At 41.4% G+C, this 21,823-nt stretch overlaps 2 protein-coding genes across 4 annotated transcripts in view; one reads left to right on the top strand and one right to left on the bottom strand.

Moving 5' to 3' along the window:
- The first annotated feature begins 1,144 nt into the window (after nucleotides 1–1,144).
- On the top strand, nucleotides 1,145–9,982 carry wdr41 (WD repeat domain 41). 3 transcript variants are annotated; one of them, XM_029445081.1, is made up of 14 exons: nucleotides 1,145–1,348; nucleotides 1,467–1,535; nucleotides 4,297–4,412; nucleotides 5,317–5,365; nucleotides 5,468–5,596; nucleotides 5,710–5,772; nucleotides 7,089–7,200; nucleotides 7,301–7,363; nucleotides 7,449–7,553; nucleotides 7,729–7,913; nucleotides 8,018–8,139; nucleotides 8,416–8,501; nucleotides 9,415–9,548; nucleotides 9,645–9,982. In XM_029445081.1, the coding sequence occupies exons 2-14, from the start codon at nucleotides 1,488–1,490 to the stop codon at nucleotides 9,783–9,785; spliced, it is 1,353 nt and encodes a 450-aa protein (XP_029300941.1). In that variant the 5' UTR covers nucleotides 1,145–1,348; nucleotides 1,467–1,487; the 3' UTR covers nucleotides 9,786–9,982. The 3 variants fall into 3 exon arrangements, with proteins under 3 accessions (XP_029300941.1, XP_029300942.1, XP_029300943.1); XM_029445082.1 differs by having other exon boundaries at nucleotides 9,404–9,548; nucleotides 9,645–9,785; XM_029445083.1 differs by lacking the exons at nucleotides 9,415–9,548; nucleotides 9,645–9,982 and adding an exon at nucleotides 9,244–9,397.
- A 284-nt stretch (nucleotides 9,983–10,266) lies between these two features.
- Nucleotides 10,267–21,823, bottom strand: part of pde8b (phosphodiesterase 8B) — a 34,204-nt gene continuing 22,647 nt past the window's right edge. The window contains 11 exon segments of the mRNA XM_029445080.1: nucleotides 10,267–13,134; nucleotides 14,292–14,421; nucleotides 14,636–14,797; nucleotides 14,967–15,105; nucleotides 15,245–15,462; nucleotides 16,620–16,645; nucleotides 16,648–16,817; nucleotides 17,328–17,457; nucleotides 18,504–18,549; nucleotides 19,486–19,650; nucleotides 21,663–21,739. Coding sequence (XP_029300940.1) covers nucleotides 13,025–13,134; nucleotides 14,292–14,421; nucleotides 14,636–14,797; nucleotides 14,967–15,105; nucleotides 15,245–15,462; nucleotides 16,620–16,645; nucleotides 16,648–16,817; nucleotides 17,328–17,457; nucleotides 18,504–18,549; nucleotides 19,486–19,650; nucleotides 21,663–21,739 — 1,373 coding nt within the window. The 3' untranslated portion in view covers nucleotides 10,267–13,024.

Here is a 21,823-nt window from a genome sequence, read left to right as displayed (position 1 = left end):
ACACTAAATCAGAAATCAGTGCCAGCCGCAGATCTGAGCCACCATGAAGGTCACAGGCCCTACACTGCGTGTCGTCTCAATCGGGGGAGCAGGAGTAGACACAGCTAGGGTGATGTGTGACTGTGTGTCTGGTATGTGTGTATCTGTGTGTTAACAGGGGAGACACCGAGAGGAGGAGGAGGAGAATGGAGCAGGAAGATATGGAGGGAGAGCAGGTCAACATTAATGCAGAAGTCATGGGATGGAGGAGAGAAATAAGGGGAAGTAAGAACAACTGTAGACAGAGAGTGTCGAAATCACACAAGAGATTCAATCAAATGGTTTGACTTTGTCTCAGTATAATCTAGATAAATGTGAAAACACTTGGCGAAAATACATGTTTTTTCCTGGCTAATGGAGGCTTGAACCTTCCTCTGATCTCATGGGATTGTTACACACTGCCATCTAGCTGTAGAAAAGGAGAATGACACTCAAAATGTGTTTTTATTCTTGTTACTTGGACGTTTGAGTTTCATCGTGCAGAATGATGTATGTGCAGACATTAGAAGACTGTTTTAATATTCACCTGCAGAAGAGGGAAGGTTTCTCTGCAGCCAATCTTGGTCCAATTAATTTGTAGCCTAATTTACATATGCATGATGTGGAAACTCAAAGCCTTGAGTGCACATAGACAAAGAATATACTTTATAGCAGATGTCATATAAAAGCTATAATATGTCGTTTATAATCTAAAACAGCTATATTGCACATATTTGTTATGTGTCTTTTTCATATTTAGATTTTTTTCTATTCTATATTTATGTTCTTGACTATTGCAGTAGTTGCCTGTATTCATTATTTTTCTCTTAATATGTTTATTGTATCGACCAAACACTAAGGATAATTCCTTGCAAGTGAAAACCTACCTGACAATGGCAATAAACCTTATTGTGACTCTGAAAAATTAGTTAATTTGTATTTCTTTGTGGAAAAAAAAATACTACACAAATAAGAGTATTTTAAACATATTTTATAGCAAGCCTGAAGGTCTACCTTTACGGAAAACACGATAAATAAATAGCAATAAATAAAATATTTTTGTACAGCAGTCCCAATATTTATCGGCCTGAATGACTTATGTCCAACCCAAGCTTCCGTAGTTTGAGTCACATGAATGATTTGTTTTGGTCGTGACAGAAATGGACCTTTAAATTAACATGTAGCTAGCTTACACTACTGCCTTAACGTTACATGTTGGTGAAATCATCGGGTCAACAAAACATAAATCTCAAATCATCTGACAAACTCCATAAATAGGACGATATTTCATCACACGGAAGCGTCTCTGGTTTCTGTTTACGCTTAATGAGTAAGATACAATTCACGCACCTGTAACGTTTGTTGTGCTTTCCGTTACACGTTAACATATTGTTTTCTGGCTCATATTTAGATATTTATGTAAACTGGCTTCATTCTGTGTCCTTCAGCGAAGGTTAACCGGTAAAACGATGCTTCGGTGGATTCTTGGTAGTCGAGAAGCTCAGGGCTCCGTGGAGGTACGATGTAACGGTAGCTTTGAAGCTAATGTTTAAGCAGCATGCTATGCTAGCTGTCTCATCAACGTTTGTTTATTAACTATATTACTACATGATTTATCCCAATGTATTTATGGTAACGTTAATATTGTTTGGGTGTATACATTTCTCTCTACTTCCCATAACCGTCATGTAAGATTGGCGACCAGTGATGGAAAGTAACGATTTACTTAAGTAACGTTAGCTACTTATACTTGAGGTACTTGTACTTGAGGTACTTGAGGTACTTGTACTTGATGTACTTGTACTGGAGGTACTTGTACTTGAGGTACTTGTACTTGAGGTACTTGTACTTGAGGTACTTGAGGTACTTGTACTTGATGTACTTGATGTACTTGTACTGGAGGTACTTGTACTGGAGGTACTTGAGGTACTTGTACTTGAGGTACTTGAGGTACTTGTACTTGATGTACTTGATGTACTTGATGTACTTGATGTACTTGAGGTACTTATACTTGAGGTACTTGTACTTGAGGTACTTGAGGTACTTGTACTTGATGTACTTGATGTACTTGATGTACTTGATGTACTTGATGTACTTGTACTGGAGGTACTTGTACTTGAGGTACTTGAGGTACTTGTACTTGAGGTACTTGAGGTACTTGATGTACTTGAGGTACTTGCACTTGAGGTACTTGTACTTGATGTACTTGATGTACTTGATGTACTTGATGTACTTGATGTACTTGTACTGGAGGTACTTGTACTTGAGGTACTTGAGGTACTTGTACTTGAGGTACTTGTACTTGAGGTACTTGAGGTACTTGTACTTGATGTACTTGATGTACTTGAGGTACTTGCACTTGATGTACTTGATGTACTTGATGTACTTGATGTACTTGTACTGGAGGTACTTGATGTACTTGAGGTACTTGTACTGGCGGTACTTGTACTTGATGTACTTGATGTACTTGATGTACTTGTACTGGAGGTACTTGTACTTGAGGTACTTGTACTTGAGGTACTTGATGTACTTGAGGTACTTGCACTTGAGGTACTTGAGGTACTTGTACTTGATGTACTTGATGTACTTGATGTACTTGTACTGGAGGTACTTGTACTTGAGGTACTTGAGGTACTTGTACTTGAGGTACTTGAGGTACTTGTACTACTTGTACTTGAGGTACTTGTACTTGAGGTACTTGATGTACTTGATGTACTTGAGGTACTTGCACTTGATGTACTTGATGTACTTGATGTACTTGATGTACTTGTACTGGAGGTACTGGAGGTACTGGAGGTACTTGATGTACTTGAGGTACTTGTACTGGAGGTACTTGATGTACTTGAGGTACTTGTACTGGCGGTACTTGTACTTGAGGTACTTGTACTTGATGTACTTGAGGTACTTGTACTTGATGGACTTGAGGTACTTGAGGTACTTGTACTTGATGTACTTGATGTACTTGATGTACTTGATGTACTTGAGGTACTTGTACTGGCGGTACTTGTACTTGAGGTACTTGTACTTGATGTACTTGAGGTACTTGTACTTGATGTACTTGAGGTACTTGATGTACTTGAGGTACTTGAGGTACTTGTACTTGGGGTACTTGTACTTTACTTAAGTATTTTAATTATCGGTGATAATTCAACGCCTCCATATTTCAGAGGGAAATATTGTACTTTTTTTCTGACTGCTAGTTGCTTTGCAGATATAGATTGCATAACCTATAATGAGCATAAACAACACACTATATTGTTATAAAGTAAATTAATCCACCCAACAGGATGGAAATGTGTGCCCAAAGACTTTATTTAGTATGATGAGGAAAAACATTTATTCTGATTGGTCTAAAAAGGCTTGAAATATGGTACACGCATATGGTAAGTATAAGAGATCACATGAAAGATCACACAAATAGGCAGGATGTCTTCCATTATAAATATTATTTGACACTTCATATGTGTTGCATATCTTTGATATACTAGATACCACATACTTGATTGTGTTCCTTGTAGTTTATGAGGCCTTAATGATAAAATACAATACAAATGCAGGACTTTTACTTGTAACAGAGTATTTTTAAATTGTGTGTTTGAATTCTTCTTCTTGACTTTGTCAAACTCTAAAAAAAGGCGTCTGTCCCCATGTTCAGAAAACTTAACATAGAACTATTCATTAGACATGAAGGCTTCTTCAATATGTCTTTTGTTCTGTTCTTTTGCACTTTATATACAGTTAAGCTGTTTAATCGAGTTGTTCTCTGAAGGGTCACAAGATAAAACTCATGAGATGATTATTATTAGGAGAAGAAAGAACACACGTTGCTATTTATTCTGCAGACTTTTCACTAATGTTTGTTTTATTTTGTGAATTATAGGATCATTTGGCCTCAAACATAAGAATGGAAATGTCTCGGCTAACAACTCATAGACATCTGAAACATGACGCGGGGCACCGAGTAAACCAAAAAGGCTGGGAACCACAGCTTTAATCTTTAACCATGCATTGTATTTAATAAGCGTATCATATTAGTAAAGGTAAAAGATTAATCTGAAAAGTAATCATAGCTTTTGTATAAGTGTAGTTTAGTTCACTGTGTCTCCCTCTAACATGTAGTGGAGTAGAAGTGTATATAGAGTACAGGTCCCTTAAAACTGTAGTGAGTGTAACACTTGAATAAATGTACTTTCCAGCACTACCTGTCTGTTCAGAGTCCACTGTCTCCCTCTGCACCTCGGCCTGTTTGTCTCACTACTTTCCCTCTTATGTCTGCAGAAAAGCTCCGTGTTGTGCATCGGAGAGGAACAGCCCAAAAACTGGTTCACTGAGCTGCAGGTGCTGAAAGGACATTTTGACATTGTTCGATTTCTGGTGCAGATTGATGACTTCAGGTAAGCAGACCACAACCCCCCCCCCCCCCCACCACCACCACCCCTCTCTCTCTCTAACCTCTCTGCTCTCTACCCTTGGCTGGCCTCTATCCCTCTGTGATTGACAGGAGATCCTCACCTACGGAAAACTTACAGAGCATGACAAGAGCCCAATCATCACCACTATGTGATTGTGTGTGTGCACAGTACAGTATAACCAAAGCCCTTTAATGCCGTCCATACACACATTGACACACACATATAAAGGTTTTGCACCTGATCTCCGCTCTGCGCTGCTTTGTGGAAGCATGCTGCACAACGGCATGGTAGAGTGGGCCTGCATAAGTGGTCAGATTGGGATTTATAACAGAACTAAGTGTGTGCGTGTGTGTGTGTGTGTGTGTGTGTGTGTGTGTGTGTGTGTGTGTGTGTGTGTGTGTGTGTGTGTGTGTGTGTGTGTGTCAGGAGGTGGGGGTTGCTTCACGCCTGGTCTCCTCCAGTAATAACCTCCTCCTCTGGGTCTCGTCCTCTCCGCACACAGGTCCTCAGTTGGGGGCAAAGGGCAGAAAATTCTCTCCAGATTGCTTTTGAAGTCCGAAAATGTATCCTCGACAGTTCCCCTCTTCTCATTTTATCTCTTTTTTTTATCCGGTCATCCCGTCTGTTGATTTTGGGAACAGGCAGTGTGGATGGTTAAGGGTCAGAGGGCAAGTGAAGGTGGGAATACCCCAGGACAGATGTTTCTTTAAGATTTCTCGGGGTGGAGATGGAGCCGCGGGAAATGATTCCTCACACAGATAGAGACTAACCCGGCGTGTTTGACTACGTTTAAGATGAGGCTGCCAAGTGCACTGAAGTATTTTTGTCACGTACGAGTCTACTTGCGAGAAACGACTCGTTACCTTTTTCATCTTGTGTTTTCCAGATGTGCCTCAGCGGGCGACGATGGCCTTGTTTTGGTGTGGAACGTGGAGGTAATATGCTGCAAGTTGATTATTTCAATACATTGTGAAATTGTACACAACACAGTGGCACTAATTGCTTTTTTTTTTTCTTTTCTTCTGTCTGACTGTTAGACCGGGGAGAGGCTGCAGGAGCTGAGGGGCCATTCCCAGCAAATAACAGCCATAACTACCTTCACCTGCAATGATGACCTCACGTCGCACACCTCGCTCATCACAGCCTCCTCAGACCGAAGTCTCAGCGTATCCTCATAAACAAAAGACAGAACGGAACACATGTTTAAATACACATTAAAATCATATTTTATTGTTGCGTTTTTAATTCAAACTCGATTTTCCTTAACCTGCTTCGTCAGCTGTGGGACCCTGATACGGGCAACAGGGTTCAGACCATTTCAGATCTTCAGTCATCTGTGAAGGTAATCGATAAACCCCCTTTTTAGATATGCACCGTGTTACGTAGATGTAATGGTGATTGTGCATGTTGGTCTCAAGTCTGAAGAAGTCCCATTTTAAGTAAAAGTCCCACTGCCAGTGGTTCTATATCGGTCCTAGTAACATTTTCCGTAAAGCTTCCAGCATGACAAAAGTCAGAATTGAATGCTGTCTCAAAAGCATCAAAACAATGTGCAAAAGAAATTATAATTACAACTAAAACAGACATTAGAGCCAAAGAGCATATAAATAAAAACAAGCTCGAAAAGACCTGATGTCGTCTTTTAAGAGTAAAAGTAATAATGCTGAATAAATTATTTCTGATTGAACTGACAAAAACATCATGACACATAAAAATGTCAAATATTTAAATGAGTTTTGAAGGAAACTTACAAGTTTTCTAACAGTTATATCTAGAAAAGCTCTGTACATACTAATACAGAACATATACAGAACATGTTCTGTACATGTTCTGTATTAGTATGTACAGCACATGTACAGAACATGTGCTGTACATACTAATACAGAACATGTACAGAACATATACAGAACATGTACAGAACATGTGCTGTACATGTGCTGTACATACTAATACAGAACATGTGCTGTACATACTAATACAGAACATGTACAGAACATGTGCTGTACATACTAATACAGAACATGTACAGAACATGTACAGAACATGTACTGCACATGTACAGAACGTATACAGAACATGTACAGAACATGTGCTGTACATGTGCTGTACATACTAATACAGAACATGTACAGAACATATACAGAACATGTACAGAACATGTGCTGTACATGTGCTGTACATACTAATACAGAACATGTACAGAACATGTGCTGTACATACTAATACAGAACATGTACAGAACATGTACTGCACATGTACAGAACGTATACAGAACATGTACAGCACATGTGCTGTACATGTTCTGTACAGAACATATACAGAACATGTACAGAACATGTACAGAACATGTGCAGCACGTCTTGGTCCTTCACATTCCATTATCTTGGATATTACAATCATCCAACTCTGAACAATTACGTCTGAGTTGAGATACGGTACGTAACATACTAATTCAAACGTTTGACACTCAAGGTTTTTTCTGCCAGTTATGATTCAAGATAAAACCAGTAATTGCATCCCCTTGATCATACATTAGGGTTAATTACAGCGTGTAAAGGCTAATTGTATTTGATTTATTTTCTTCGCTGATATTTGTGTGTGTGTGTCCAAATTAGCACATGTGTCTGGTGTGCTGATCCGGATGTGTCTCCCTCTCAGTGTTTGCTCGTGCTGGAGCGGCTGTGTGTGTTGGCCTCCGGCGGGGGAGAACTGTGTGTGTGGAACAAAGAATTTGAGCTGCAGTGTCACAAACCCAACCACAGCGACACTGGTGAGGACAAACAAAAGGAAAAATACCTGTCACAATAAACCTCCCCCCCCCTCCCCCGACACAAACTGATTAATGTTGTCGTTTTTTTGTAATTCTGCAGGAATAACTGCTTTGATAGAGCTGCCCAAGAACTGCATAGCCGCTGCTATGGATAAAGAGATCGGTGAGAGACAGATGGATGACAAGAATGTTCAATATGTGCAAAGAAGATAAAAAGAACGGTGAGCGATATATCGTCTTCTTTGCAGTGATCTACAGGCTGACAGTCTCCACTGATTCTTCCATGTCGGTGGCCGAGATCCGCTGTCTGTCCGACCACCAGGACAGGATTCGAGCTCTCATCAACGTCAACGGTTAGTCTGTCGGGAAACTCCGACTCGTTATTGAAAGAGGCGGCTTTCAGTTTCAGGTTCTTAACGGAGTGAAGCGACCAGGAAGTATTAAGTTGCAGCCAATTAAGTTGAGCTATAGAGAAATTGTGTGTTGCACTCTTTGGTTCGTATGACTTGAGTTGCGTGTCTTCCTCAGACGGGCTTTTCGCCAGCGGCTCCCATGCGGGCGAGTTGATCTTATGGGATGCGATTGACTGGAACATCCTGGCCTATGAGCACATCCTGTGGGAGGAGTCTCAAGCCAGCACTCAGGCCGAAATCCGATTGGCTGCTCCCAAACCCAGTGAGATGTCGATTCAGCATCTGACCACCAACGGAAGGGTGAGGAACACGGGATGAGTGGATGTAACTATTGTGTATCATTCAAGATTGGTAGCATTTGATTTTGTCATCGGGATCCACAATAAAAGTTTTTGTTTTTGCAGCACATCCTTGCAGCTGTGGGCAGCGGCCTGTATGTGTACAGCATTCTGACCAAGACTGTGGTGGCTTACAGGAAGGTTGCTCACGACTCTAATGTCCTGCACACCATGCTGCTATCTGACAGGTAGGATATCACTTCCTGTCAGGACGTTTTGAATTAGAATAGCGGACTCTTGAGGTCACCGTATATGTGGCAACACAAAATGAAATTCTTCCTCAAATACATCAAGATCGCAAAAATACAAACACTGCAGAGTCAACTGTGTCCAGGACCTCTACAGTGCATATCTGTCGTGATCACACACTTTCCTGATCGTGTGTGAAATACACTCCGTGGGACTGCTTGTGATTAAAGCAGCCGTTAGACTGAACTGATGGCGTGTCTCTGTCTCTGTTCCAGCGAGCTGATGTCCTGCTCTGAAGATGGCAGTGTGAGGATGTGGGAGATCCAGGACCTGCCTTTGCATGCTGAACCAGCCTCTGCAGGTGACGCACGCACACAAACATACGACGCGTGACGCGCTGGCATGAAATTCTAATTTGCAGACATATGGAGAAGTAGGCCAGCGTCCCGTTTCCTCCTCTGGATTTGCCACTTTAACTGCATCCCAGTGAAAGATCACATAAGTATGAATCGGGAAGTTCAATGAGGAGAGTTGCCACTCCACTCTAGTGTGTGTAGATGAGTGTCTTGATATTGGAGGGGGGGGGGGGGGGGGGTTCAGTAATACAGTCCAGATGTGGTATTTTGTATATCAAAGGAGAGTGTACTGTGCAGCACTCAGGGAGGTTGTGTTTCCTACTCTAGTGTGTGTGTGTGTGTGTGTGTGTGTGTGTGTGTGTGTGTGTGTGTGTGTGTGTGTGTGTGTGTGTGTGTGTGTGTGTGTCTCCAGGACAGCAGTAAATCTTTGGTTCATTTTCAACAGGTGTATTTCCCATAGTTGTGGCGATGTGGAAGGGGTTGTATTGAAACGTAAACATTTTTTTTACAACTTCAGAATCTTGTTGTGTCCAAAAATCCAAAAATATTAAGTTTACAATGATATATGATAAAGAAAAGCAGGAACTCTTTTCATTTAAGAGGCTGGAATCAGAGAATATTGTCTTTGAGTCCAACAGAAAGTCGACATCTTAAGAGACACGTTGTCATTTGATCCATTGTTGGTATAAAAATGTTGATTGGAGCAGTTTTAAATTCAGTAGTTTGACCTTCAGACCTCTCCTCCAGTGATGTAACTGCTGCTGAAGCCAATCCTACCTGACCTCCATCTCCATCTGAATAAACAGAGACACTTTGTTCCTGCAGCAACGACCCACTGCGACAGTCTAGTTATCAACAGCGTGCACGAGACGAGTTTATTTTATTGTCTTCAATCATTATTCTAAAGTTTCTCTTCAGGCTTCTTTGGAATGTGGACGTTCGGCCGGACACACAAACAGCCCGGTCCTCCGTCAAAGAAGGTCGTGGACGTCCCGAACATCAGGACGCTCGAGTTGACGGGTGATCTGATCGGACACTCGGGGGCCGTCCAGGTATTATTTTTTTATGATGTCCAAACTTTCTACTTTTGTTCGACTGCAAAACGTTCGTCACAATGGAGCTTTAACCAACCGTGCATCTTGTGTCAGATGTTTGTGAGCTTTAGGGAGAACGGTTTGGTCACCTGCTCGACGGACCACCTGCTGATTCTGTGGAAGAACGGAGAAAGGCAGTCGCACCTGCGCAGCCTGGCGCTCTTCCAAAAACTGGAGGAGAATGAAGAACTCTGAACTTTTGAAACCCGTGAAGCCTCGAAAAAGCCGTCGGCTGATGTCGGTCTTTGCTTTTACTGTAATGATTGTTTTCTCTGAATGATGATGTCATGGTTGTTGTTTTCTCTGAATGATGATGTCATGGTTGTTGTTTTGCCTTTTGACTGAAAGTATTAACTTAAAAACACTCAGTAAATATCTTGTCCCAGAAACAATTTGCTCTTTTTATTTTCCCGCCTGTGATGTCGATGTGAAGTCAGACGTCTTGTAGCCTGTTGGGACTTTGCAGGTGTATTATTGGCTGCTGCTTCCTGAGCACTACCAGCCCTTTCTTAGTGAGAGTTAGATGAGAAGATACCACTCTGATATCTGTCCCCTGAATATGAAGCTGTAGCCGGTTAGCTTAGCTTAGCATAAAGACTGGAAACAGGCTAGCTACCATCACCCCTGAAGCTCACTTATTAATATCTTATTATTTCACTGCCATTCATGTAACAACTTCATATTTAAAGAATGCTTTAATCGTCTCTCACAAGACAGAGAACATCAAAATAAGACATCATAATCCAGACAGCAAACTAAATGAAACGCTTCAAACAAACATGGTAGATTTTAAGTGACTAACTATGCATGAGGCAGTAAAATCTTTCAAAACACACATTACAGTTCTCGCATCTTCAATTTGTCTTTGAAAAATAATTCTGGCTGTACACAACATTATCACTTTCTAATTGTGGTTTATAAATGATAGAAAACAACACAGGATTGGCACGCAGCCACGGCCACCGAGATGGAAGAGAGAGGAAATATAAATCACCGTCAGTGATGAAGGCTTATCCTTACATAACGAGCACGTGACGTGCCTCGGCGTCATCTGATCGCATTGATGCCGTCGCACTCACAGAAAAAGGCATGTTTGTCTCACATGTGAAGTATTTAAATCGTATTTTTCTGAATAGAAATCTTCATTATCGACTAGCAAAAATATCTTCTCGTAATCAGACATGGCAGTCATGAAACATTCAGAGGTGGAGCCACATTTCAAGTCAAATTAAAAGTCACCCCTGCAAACACATACAAACAAATGATGTAAAATGCAAAAGCAAAAAACGATATAGTGGGTGAGTATGTACAAGAACAGCAGGTACAGAAGGTAGTTTTACAGTGTATTGCAACAATAGCAAGAACTAAACACAGACATGACGAGATTAAGGCGTTTGATTAAGACCGTGGTCATCAATAAAAGACTGCACATTATTATTCTGAATACACTGAACTGTCTGTTTTTAAAGTGAAGCTGACAAACCAACAGTGGAGTTCACATCTGATCCAACTTCCCCGACAGAGAGGATGAAGTGTGACGCAACTATTAACACCGACTCACCAAGTGGACGCGAAACTGCAGCACGAACCATAAAGCAACATATCTGAGGTCATATTTATTTTTTCAAACATGTATGGCTTTTTTTTTTTGAGGAGAGGAAGAAATATTGAAACTAAAAATACTTCTGTTTGTGTGAAGATGACCAAAGAATAAGGCACCAGTTAAGAGCTCTCTGTGCCTTTTGGTTAACACGGTCATCTGCGACTAGAATAATAATAATAATAATAATAATGACGTTACACAATTTCCCCAAAGCAGCTCAGATAGTTTATGGATATCTGCAGATTTAATAACTATTTTGATTTCTAATCCAATTTTCTTATAAAATATCAGGTTCATTGTGCTTCATGTGTGTTAAAATTGAAGGAAAGTGCTCTGAAAGATGCACAGAAGCATTAACTAAGAGGTAATACTGGTTCAAATCTCAAATATTAAAGCCGAATAATCGTGTTTTCTATTCCCAGTCACATTGGGGGTGATAATTAATCTAACAAATGATTCACCACACACACATATTTAGTGTTACCACTACTGCAGCGCCCCCCATGTAGCCACCAGAGGGCAGACACATCACGCACATCTCATGATCTGAGTCTTATTTCTTATTTCTAGTCATGTGCAGACTAGTTTTCTGAGTTGCAGGATTTTTGAGATACAGTAAAACTGGTTTTAACAAAACCCACGTGAGAGCTGATTAGTGTTGGAAGCAGACGGGCGCTGCAGCTGCTGTTTATACAAGCTGGATCCCAAATATGATCTGGTTCACACATGTGTCGGGTCACTGTGAGGTCCGACGCAGCGACTCGCTACTTGTACATTAGTGTTGCGTGGCCCCCAACAGGATTTGCGCACCGTCCCAACAGTCTGCGTTGCTTCACATGCAGAGAATATTGTTCAGATGCTCACAAGTCAGATTTGTTTCTCCTTATTTGCGTGCAAATGTCTACAGTTGGTGTCACAAAGCTATGCATGTATTTTTATATTACTCGATAAAAGCATCACAGCTAACGTTTTAACGGCTCTGATACAGTGCAATAATGTTCCTCCATTTGACAAAAGATTTACGAAGATACCAAAACGAAAGATACGTGGCCTTTAAATCAGGAACTAATCACATAGGAAGCCCTTCTTCCACGTCAGCTCTGTGTACGGGCCTGGACATTTAGAAAACCTGTGGGCTGGCTGCTTCTGCCCTCTGATTGGACCTCTGATTGGACCCTGGTACTTGGCTAACTGTCTCTGGATCTCCCAATTCTTAAATGTGTGTTTTGGTCCCAGACACAAGTCAGTGTCTCTCGTACTGTAGCGTCCAGCTGAGCACCTTCACAAGTTGGCAATTTGAAAGGAAGGAGCACTTCAGTGCCTCTAGCTTTGGTCACCACGTTTCTTTCACATCAATAGACAGACAAAGGAAATTAAAACAACAGTGAGAAGCAAGAGGATGCTCAACATGAGAATGTCTCGATTAGCTAAAGTGCAGGTTTCTGGTGTGTTACACTGTATGGTACAGATTGTCAGGTCCACGCAGTTTCATAGAGGTGCTATTAGGAATACTTAACAGAGCCATAAAGTCGACGGGGCCCTCAAATGACAACCTGTTCTCCACTGGAAGAACCCCACCACCAAGAACCACACAAGAGAAGAGGCTGTGATTTGAGATCGAAACAGCGTCTCAGTGTTCGTCAGTCAGTGATGTCTGCTCTCAGAGTCCCCGATCGCCCAGCTTCGGGCCGCGAACGTGTCTAGGGGTGCCCGGGAGGGCACAGAGCTCCGTCGAATCACAGCTGAAGAGACTAATTGTTCCACCGCAGGGCTGCGCTCGCTGTCCGACCCTGCTCGGAGTGATGGATGAGAGGAGGCGACGAGGTGTCGGTCAAGAAGGAGGGGGAGGACGCAGGCTCTTGCACTTCATCTCGTCCAAGCCCTTCCAGTAATTGTAATTCTCCGACAGGTGTTCCATGAGACCAGGCAGGCTGGCGAAGGCTGAGGATGCACAGAAAAGTTCAGATGGGAAGAAGAAGAACAAACATGGAGACAGATTTGGAAATACACATTGGATTTGATACGTCTGTCTTTAAACGGTACTCGCATGACCACATGTACATTACAACTGTGCTCATTCCTGCGGTTTGTACTGGCTGTGAGTTTATCTAAAGTAATACGAGGCTTCAGCAGTCTGGGTTTATTTGTTATTATGAGTATCTGTCACTCCACCGAGAAAACACTGTCCAGGGAAACAACATGAAGGACCTTTTGAAAGCTCGATCAAAGTTTAGCAACATGTTTGCCTAAAAACATTAAATATTATTTATAGAAATAGTTTTCTGATTCATTTTCTTTCAATCGTCTAATTTATTTGGAAAACATCCCCTTGATTTGAGTGAAATGTCAACTGACATGACACCTGCGGTCAGTCAGACAGGAAGGTAGGTGTGTGTGTGTGTGTGTGTGTGTGTGTGTGTACGTTTGCTAATGTTATGTACACTCTGAAATGTTGCTCCCACATTAAAAGGACTCATGGGGTGAGAAGGTCTCTCCTCGTTCCTGTACGTGTTGTTTACATCCTCTTGTCCGGCCTGGTGATGACCCTCTCTGGAACTGACCGTGACCCCGCGGTGACCCCACGGTGACCCTGGTGAATTGAAAGCGGCTGCTGCATGTGTGTTTATGTGTTTATGCGTGAATTAAATTCTGCTCCTCCCCCATCCCCTCTACTATTTTCCTACCCCCCCCCGACGGCTTTGCAGTTTCTCTCCATCCCACTGGCGTTTGGAATCTTTCCGTGACATCAGAGCTGCGTTGACAGTAAACAAGATCCCTCTTGGGGAGACTAAACTAAGAAGGAACATTCAGTGGGAATGGGGAGCTTCTCTTTTCTCCTTCTCATCCCTTTCCTGGGATTTCCTATCCTGCAGTCTGCCAAGAAAAATGAAGAAATCCTAGGAAGCAGTAATGGAGGGCCAGCGGCAGGATCTGGATGCATGAGGCTCTGTTTTATACAGTATTAGAATATGATTCAGATGTGTTGTGTTTCTACTGAAGTCTCTCGAAGATTTAATAGCTTTTACTTTGAGCTTTGACTCAGCAATCTAGAGAGAGAGAGAGAGAGAGAGAGAGAGAGAGAGAGAGATTGTTCTTACCATCCCAGGCGTCAAACATATCAGTGATGAAGTAGTCTATGAAGGAGATCTGAGATTTGGGCACGCTGCAGGTGTTCCTGTCAAACACGGGCATCACCACCGGCAGCCCTTGTCTCTTCTCCTCATCCGTCTGCAGAACAAACACGCAGAGAGCTCCGAATTAAGCTCTCAAACACTCGAGCTAAATCTGCAGCTTAGAATGTGACCATGACGGACATTATGCAAAGCGAGACAATAACAACGATAAAGAAAGAAATGAATGCGTTGCCTCCCTTTACAGATACAGATAGTTTTTGAAATGCATTGTTCTGTTAGCTTGAGCTGCGTTAGTGTCGTCCATGTACCTGTGCAAAGTACTCCTCAGAGATCCGTCCAGCCCACTCGATGCAGAGCTCCAGAGGTCTGCAGGGGTTTGCCACATCTGCACACTTGATCAACATCCTCTTGATCAGCAGACGGTTCTCTGGAGAGTTCCTGATGTTGGCCTCACAGTCGCTGTTCATACTCTGCACACACAGAAGAATGATTATAAACAATGCTTATAGTTATAGGATTTATTTATAGTTCTGCATTTTATTTTACATGTCAGTCAATTTAAACTGACTTCTTTTGACATACTATACTTTTACTTTTATGACTTTCTTGTAACTTTAAAAAAAAGCTTTTCACACTCACACTTGTGCTGGTCTCTTCGATGGCAGCCATCGGCTTGTTGATGCTGTTGACGAACTTGCTGACGTGCTCAAAGTGTCTGGTCATCTCTGTGGCCAGCACCATGTCAATGATTGCCTGTCGCAGTGTTCGGAACTGATTCCTGTCAGCAGTGAAAAGGGGACAAAGTTAAGATCTGTGTCCATCTGATACAAATACAAGGATTATAATGTCAAACACTATATATGTATATATATATATATATATATATATATATATGTATACACAACGCCAGCACCCACCGCTCTGTGTTCTTGAAGATGTTGCTCTTGCTGTCTCGGACGGTGAGCTGGAAGGCGAGGGCTGCGTGGTGGCTCTCCAGCACGGCGGTGTCGTTGTAGAGGATCGCCAGTTCGCTGCCGGCGTTGCACAAGAAGGAGTTGGTCCTGCCCGGGTGGTCCACGTCGTGCACCGTGGCCGCGATCAGTGCCGCCACCTCATCCAGCTGGTCCAGACTACTCTGAATTAAACAGCAGAGACACACAGAGGGATGTCAGAAGTGGACATACGCTGTTACTGAGCAGAGCTTACTTAGTTTTAATAGAGCGATCTGTAAAATGGATTATCTTAAACATGTTCCCTTTCATGCCATGTTGACAGTGCCAGTTTCCCTGTAGTGGATATTACATTGTTACATTTAGCAGCAGCACATTCACATAAACAGCCTCGTACAACTTTGCCCTCTTGGCTGACATTTAAACGTACTGTATTTGTTTTTACCCGATGTTGTTAGTTGGGACAAGTCATGGCCTTTAGTGCAGTTAGAAAGTCACCTCTTCTGTTCTGTATTTCGGCCATCTTGTCATATAGAATATGCACGGGTAGGATTTCATATGTACAGTTCGTACCAACACATTTCTGCATGTTCTTCAAATCCATTCAAGTCCAGCAACCAAAAGTGGAAGTGAAAGCGCAGAGACTTTGGTTCACTCTTGTGCCCGACTGCCTTGTTGTACTGTGACGTCTTTATGACATTATTCATGGTGCACTATACTGTGACTTGTGTTCTTGTAAATAGGATTCTTGTGCTTTATAAGCAATGTTCTGCATGTGTTTTATTGGCGTATGTAGGGCAAGTCAATTTCATTTTTATAGCTCAAAATAACAACTTTGCCTCAAAGGGCTTTAAAATCTGTTCTGCATACGACAACAGAGGAGGGATCCCTCTTTTATATATATATATATATATATATATATATATATATATATATATATATATATATATATAAATATATATATATACAACATATACATATATACATAGTATATATACACATATACATATATATATATATAATATTATATATATATATATCTATATATATATATCTTATATATATTATATATATATAAGTATTGATATAAGTATATATATATAATATGTATAGATATATCTATCTCTATCTCTTCTCTCTCCGTATCTCTCTATATATATCTCTCTCCGTAGATTATCTCTCTACCGTCTCTCTCTATCTCTTATCTCTCTTCTCTCTATCTATCTCTCTCTCTCTCTCTCCTCTCTATCTCTCTCTCTATCTCTCTCTATATCTATATATACTTATAGTAAAGCAACATCGCTGCTACACATACTGCCGGTTTGTCAGACTTCCTTCTAACCTTGACGCTCTCTTTGCGCAGGAAGTAGCGGTGGCGTGCAGCACGTCTGCGGCATGCGTGGAGTTGTGGTAGGAGTTGGAGGAGTGGTAGCTGGCCTCGATGAGCTGCAGCCAGGAGCGCAGCGTGGCCTCCGAGCAGCTCAGGAACTCGCACACTCCGAAACTCGTGAAGATCTTCAGCCCAAGGTAAGTCAGCGGTCTGCAGAGGATCACACAAAAGACTTTACTCGGTGCTTCCAGGTTCTGCTTTTCCTTTTGGGACAGTTCACCCACATAAATAAACCCCCCATGTTCCCTCACAGCTGTAGTGCTATTCAACCATCTAAATTGTTTTGGTGTGTGTAAAGAAGGAAAGGTGCATCTCCTCCGCTGAGCTGTAACGTAGCTCAAGCTTCCTTCTGCACAGTGATACGGTAGAAAGAAAATAGTTCCGACATAAAACTGATCAAAACAAAGTCTGTGGATAATCTTGAGTAACTGAGTCATGATTTCTGGAAAGAAACGTTTCTGTTGAGCTTTTCAAATGTGTTTCTTTGGCGCTTTGAGCCCCACAAGCCGAGTGCATCTAGTTCCAATATATTAGAGCGCTGGCAGAACTCAAACAATCCAGATTAATACATGGCACTTCATGTAAGAGGGAAGAAATATGTCTTTTTGATTTTGGGCTGAACTATCCCTTTAAGTCCCCCCCCACCCCTTTCTTTTCTACCTCTTGTGTGTAGCCACCTCCAGCTCCAGGATGTTGAACTCCCAGCACTCCTCATCATTCAGCATCTCGGCGATGGGTGGAGGGACGTCATTCAGAGTGACTGGGATGGCCAGCTGGCTCTGGCTCATATCTAGCAGATACACACACACACACACACACACACACACACACACACACACACACACACACACACACACACACACACACACACACACATACACACAGTTCAAGGTGATTTGACCATAAAAGGGGCAAACCGAGAGGGAGCTCTGTGTTGGATTTGACGAGTAAATAATAAATGGCTGTGCCAATCTTGGCTCTCTAATATCTATATACATGTGCAAACACACTGGCTGAGAGTCTCACTTTGTAAATCTGGCCCTTTGAGACGCTGGTAGAAAGATGGCGTGTGATAAGGTTGTTTAAAGAATGGTATGAGAGCAGACGCAGCGCTGACATAAGAACACTGTTTCCAACTTAATGAAAGAGAAGACCATTTCTTGGAACTCTTGATTTAGATGTCTTCTCAGTGAAGTGCTCTTGTGACTTAAATCATTATAACGGGGTTCACGTAAGAATCTACACTGATCACGGCAATTACCACTATATGAATAATATTGATTCATACGAGTCCCTGAAGGCAGCAGACCTCATGTTCCATAATGTCTGTGATGATGAAGGGCCACGGGCTCAAGCGTCCGTACTTTTCTAAACCCATTGACATTAAGACTGTGAACAAACGTAAGTCGCTGTCAGAGTGCGCCGATGAGGAGAGCGTCAGATGAGGAGATCGATATCACTCTCATTTACAGTTCGTGCATTCAATATAAATCTAGAGTCGGGAGTGGATTAGTGTAGCATCAAAGTCTCCCCGTAAAACCACAACTTTGTCGTGGAGTTAACACACACAATATAACATGTTAATGAGTGAATGTTAGAGGAGCAGGAAAGCCTGTTTATTTTGACTTTGACCTCCTTTCAGCCTTTAAGCTAAACTTAACACCTCCTGGCTGTAGCTTCATGTTTACCAGACACGCTATGTTTACCATTTACTTGTTGTGTGTGTGTTCTGAGAGCATATCAGTTGTACAGTGTGTGTGTGTGCGGGCCTTTAAGAGCTACTCATATTGCATCATATTGCTTTATTGGTTTATTCATTGGTTTATTAAAACGTACTTTTGCAGAAGACGTATTCGTTCCCGGAGAGTCTCCGCAGTCCATCCTGGAGAGACAACCAAAGAAACGACAAAACAGGAAATGGTTTAATTAGATGTATGGACAATATTGAATGTCCTTTGATTAGGACGAGGGGTCGTCACGATAATAACACATCTTTCACCAAAAGCCGCGGCTCCATTTACTCTAGGAATATTTTTCTGCAAGACACGAAAGAGGAAAATGGAAAAGGTGTTATTCTTTGTATTTATCGTCAACAAACCCCATGAAAGGACACCGCTCAGCTGTGTCCCAGTACTTTGACTTCCGTCAGCCTCTAGCCCATCTGGCCACATAAATCTTTAATAGCTCATAAATATATTATTGTATTTAAGAGAAGACACTGTAGTGTTCAGCATGTCACTAAAACTGGAGAAGATTGTGCATTTGTTGGGGACTACTTTAAGCCGTGGATGAATACACACTTGGTGCAAATGTAGGAAAGTGTGTGTTTATGGTAATAAAGGAACATGTGACACGGTGAGGCTCACGGCTGGGTTTGTGGACAACAGTGGAGCTCTATGGCAGAGGAAGAAGATTTACTTTGCTAATATGTGTTAGCAGGATCAGGTCGTTGTTGGTATACTATAATAAAAAAAAAAGAATAAGCCTAAAAAAAGTATAAATTGGTATTTTCTGGAAGTTTCTGCAGAGCATTAGCGTGCAGTGAGTCACCTCATAGTTGGTATTCTTCAACAAATTAAAAAAAACAAAGACTGTTGGCACTCCGAATACACAGATTTGTTTTTGGAAGCCAAACATTTCTGGGTTCAACAAGAATGCATAATCAATTTCATACGCATGAGGTAAGAATACTTTTACGATGTGACAACAACAAAAAATAAAAAAGAGAATATTTCTAACTTCTCCTTATAAAGAGTTTCAAGCGTTTGTTCTTATGAATGAACTCAAAAGCATTTACAGCATCGACACTGTGTCTTACACTCATTAGCCCCCCAACCAGGTCGTTGGTGTGGGGGTCATCTTCTTTGGAGGCGAGCTGAGGGGAGTACAGCTCGGTGGTTCTCAGGATCTCCAACACCCGATCCAGAGCCTCGGCCACCGGGACCGGACTGCTCTCCTGCGCCGCATTGATGATGTTTATTACCTGGGGAAGGAGGAAAAAGAAAAGTCCCCATCATCAAACAGACACTACATAAAGAACCACACACAGAGCCCCCTCTGCGAGATGTGCTATGAAACAGAGCGCTCCTTTCTTTGTGCGTGTGTCATTGAGATGTGCATGTGATGCTGGAAAAATGTTGTCTGGGGCAAGAACGGCTAAAAAAAGCTTCTTCTCAAAAACACAAGGGCATCACAGGACCTGCAGTGGGACGGGGGAGCAGGACAATGTCATGTACTGTATACAGTATACTGTACTGCCTGACCTGGGTTTGTTATCGCTCACAGCATGTGCCCCCCCCGACCTTCACATCATGCCAGCCGGGTCACGGATCATTTAAAAACACACTTTCACACAAACACACACAGTAACAAAACTTCCCTGATGTCAATAGTGGACAACTTTCACAACAATATCAGACAAATCTAAGAAATGTAACTTCCTAGAATGCACAGAAACAACGAGAGGCGGCCATATTGACCACCTTGCCACCTGGTTTGACAGCAGTAAGACGAAGGAGCTGCGCCTGGGAGGGAGGATGGGAGCAGCCCACTTTAAATCATTGATGCAATACATCTACAAGAAGGCACTGAGAATATTCTCACCTACAACATCGTCTCCTGGTACGGAAACCTCTCAGTTAGCCGCAGGAACGAGCCGACCCAGGTGGTTAACCAGGCCAGCGACATCAACGGAAATAAACAAACGCAACTGCAGAACCTACACAACTGGGTCCTAACCCAAAAGGCAACCCAGGCCTATAATGATCCCACCCACCGCCTTCACTCATTATTCCAGCTGCTGCCATCTGGCAGGAGACTCAAGATGCCACTAGCCAGGAAAAAATGGAACCTCTGCTGTGGCCGTCCTACACAGAGGCAATGAGCACTGTTATATATATATATATATATATAGATAGATGTTTTACTGTTTTACACTGCGCTGCCAGAATATTTTATGTAATGTAACGGACCATCATTTTTTCTTATCTTATACCAAAATGCTAGAATTTGAACAGACTGATATCACGTTGCCATTAAGGGGCTGCCATGGACTTGTTTGCGTCGGCTGATGTGAAACACGCTGGTTATGAGCCATAAAAGAACTTAATTCTTGGTGATAATCCAACATGTGCAACCTGATGACTGCTGGTGGAGGAATGAGCTCCACTCAGCGATTCCAACACTTGAAGAAACATTTGTGTTTTAAAGCGCTTAAGGCATAAAAATTGCTCGTTTGGAAGACGGCCGATGCAGATGTTTTGCTTTAACCCTTCTCAACTGTTTGGTAGAAAACATTTTACGTTGTGATCTCTTATTGCGAGCACTCTGTTGAGGTATGTTAGACCCCCAAAGGCCCCCAAGCAATGTAAATCATTGCCACTTTAATTGCCATTGAAGTGTAAAACAAAAGTGTTAGATTACATGTAAAATGTTTTATTTCTCAAGTTTTATACATTTCTCTTCAATGAAAGGCGTTTTAACAATTATAATCTTTTATTTGACTTTAAAATAGAAAACAATATGCAGATTGTGCACTTTTATTTTAAAAGGACATTTATACCATTTAGTGGAGACTTCTAATCTAAAATCTGCGTGGTCAGCAAAAAAAAGAAAAGAATGAAATTGTTTTTTATTGTTATTATTGTTATTTTTATTATTATTATTATTATTTTATTATTATTATTATTGTTATTTTTATTGTTAATTTATTTATTATTGTTATTTTTATTATTATTATTATTATTTTTATTATTGTTATTTATTATTATTATTATTATTATTATTATTATTATTATTATTGTTGTTATTATTGTTATTTTATTATTATTATTTTTTTTATTATTATATATATATATATTTTTTTTTAATTATTATTATTATTATTATTATTATTTTATTATTATTATTGGCCCAAAGGAACTAAAAATATTTTAATATTTAATCCATTTAATTTCAAATGTTTTTTTCTGGGTAGCGTGAATGACAGCAGCGTACCTTTGTGATTGGAGCCTCGATAGTCATGGAGTGAATCCTGGCCACGGACGAATATCTTCGATTCTGCAAACTGGGAGCTGCAATTCAAAATAAAAAAATGTAATCATCATGAAGGAGTGGCTAGTTCATCGTCAGCCCGTACAGATGTATAGAAAATGTAC

The sequence above is a fragment of the Cottoperca gobio genome, chromosome 12, assembly GCF_900634415.1.
Source record: "Cottoperca gobio chromosome 12, fCotGob3.1, whole genome shotgun sequence".
NCBI lineage: Eukaryota > Metazoa > Chordata > Actinopteri > Perciformes > Bovichtidae > Cottoperca > Cottoperca gobio.
This window is presented reverse-complemented; position numbering and strand designations above follow the sequence as displayed.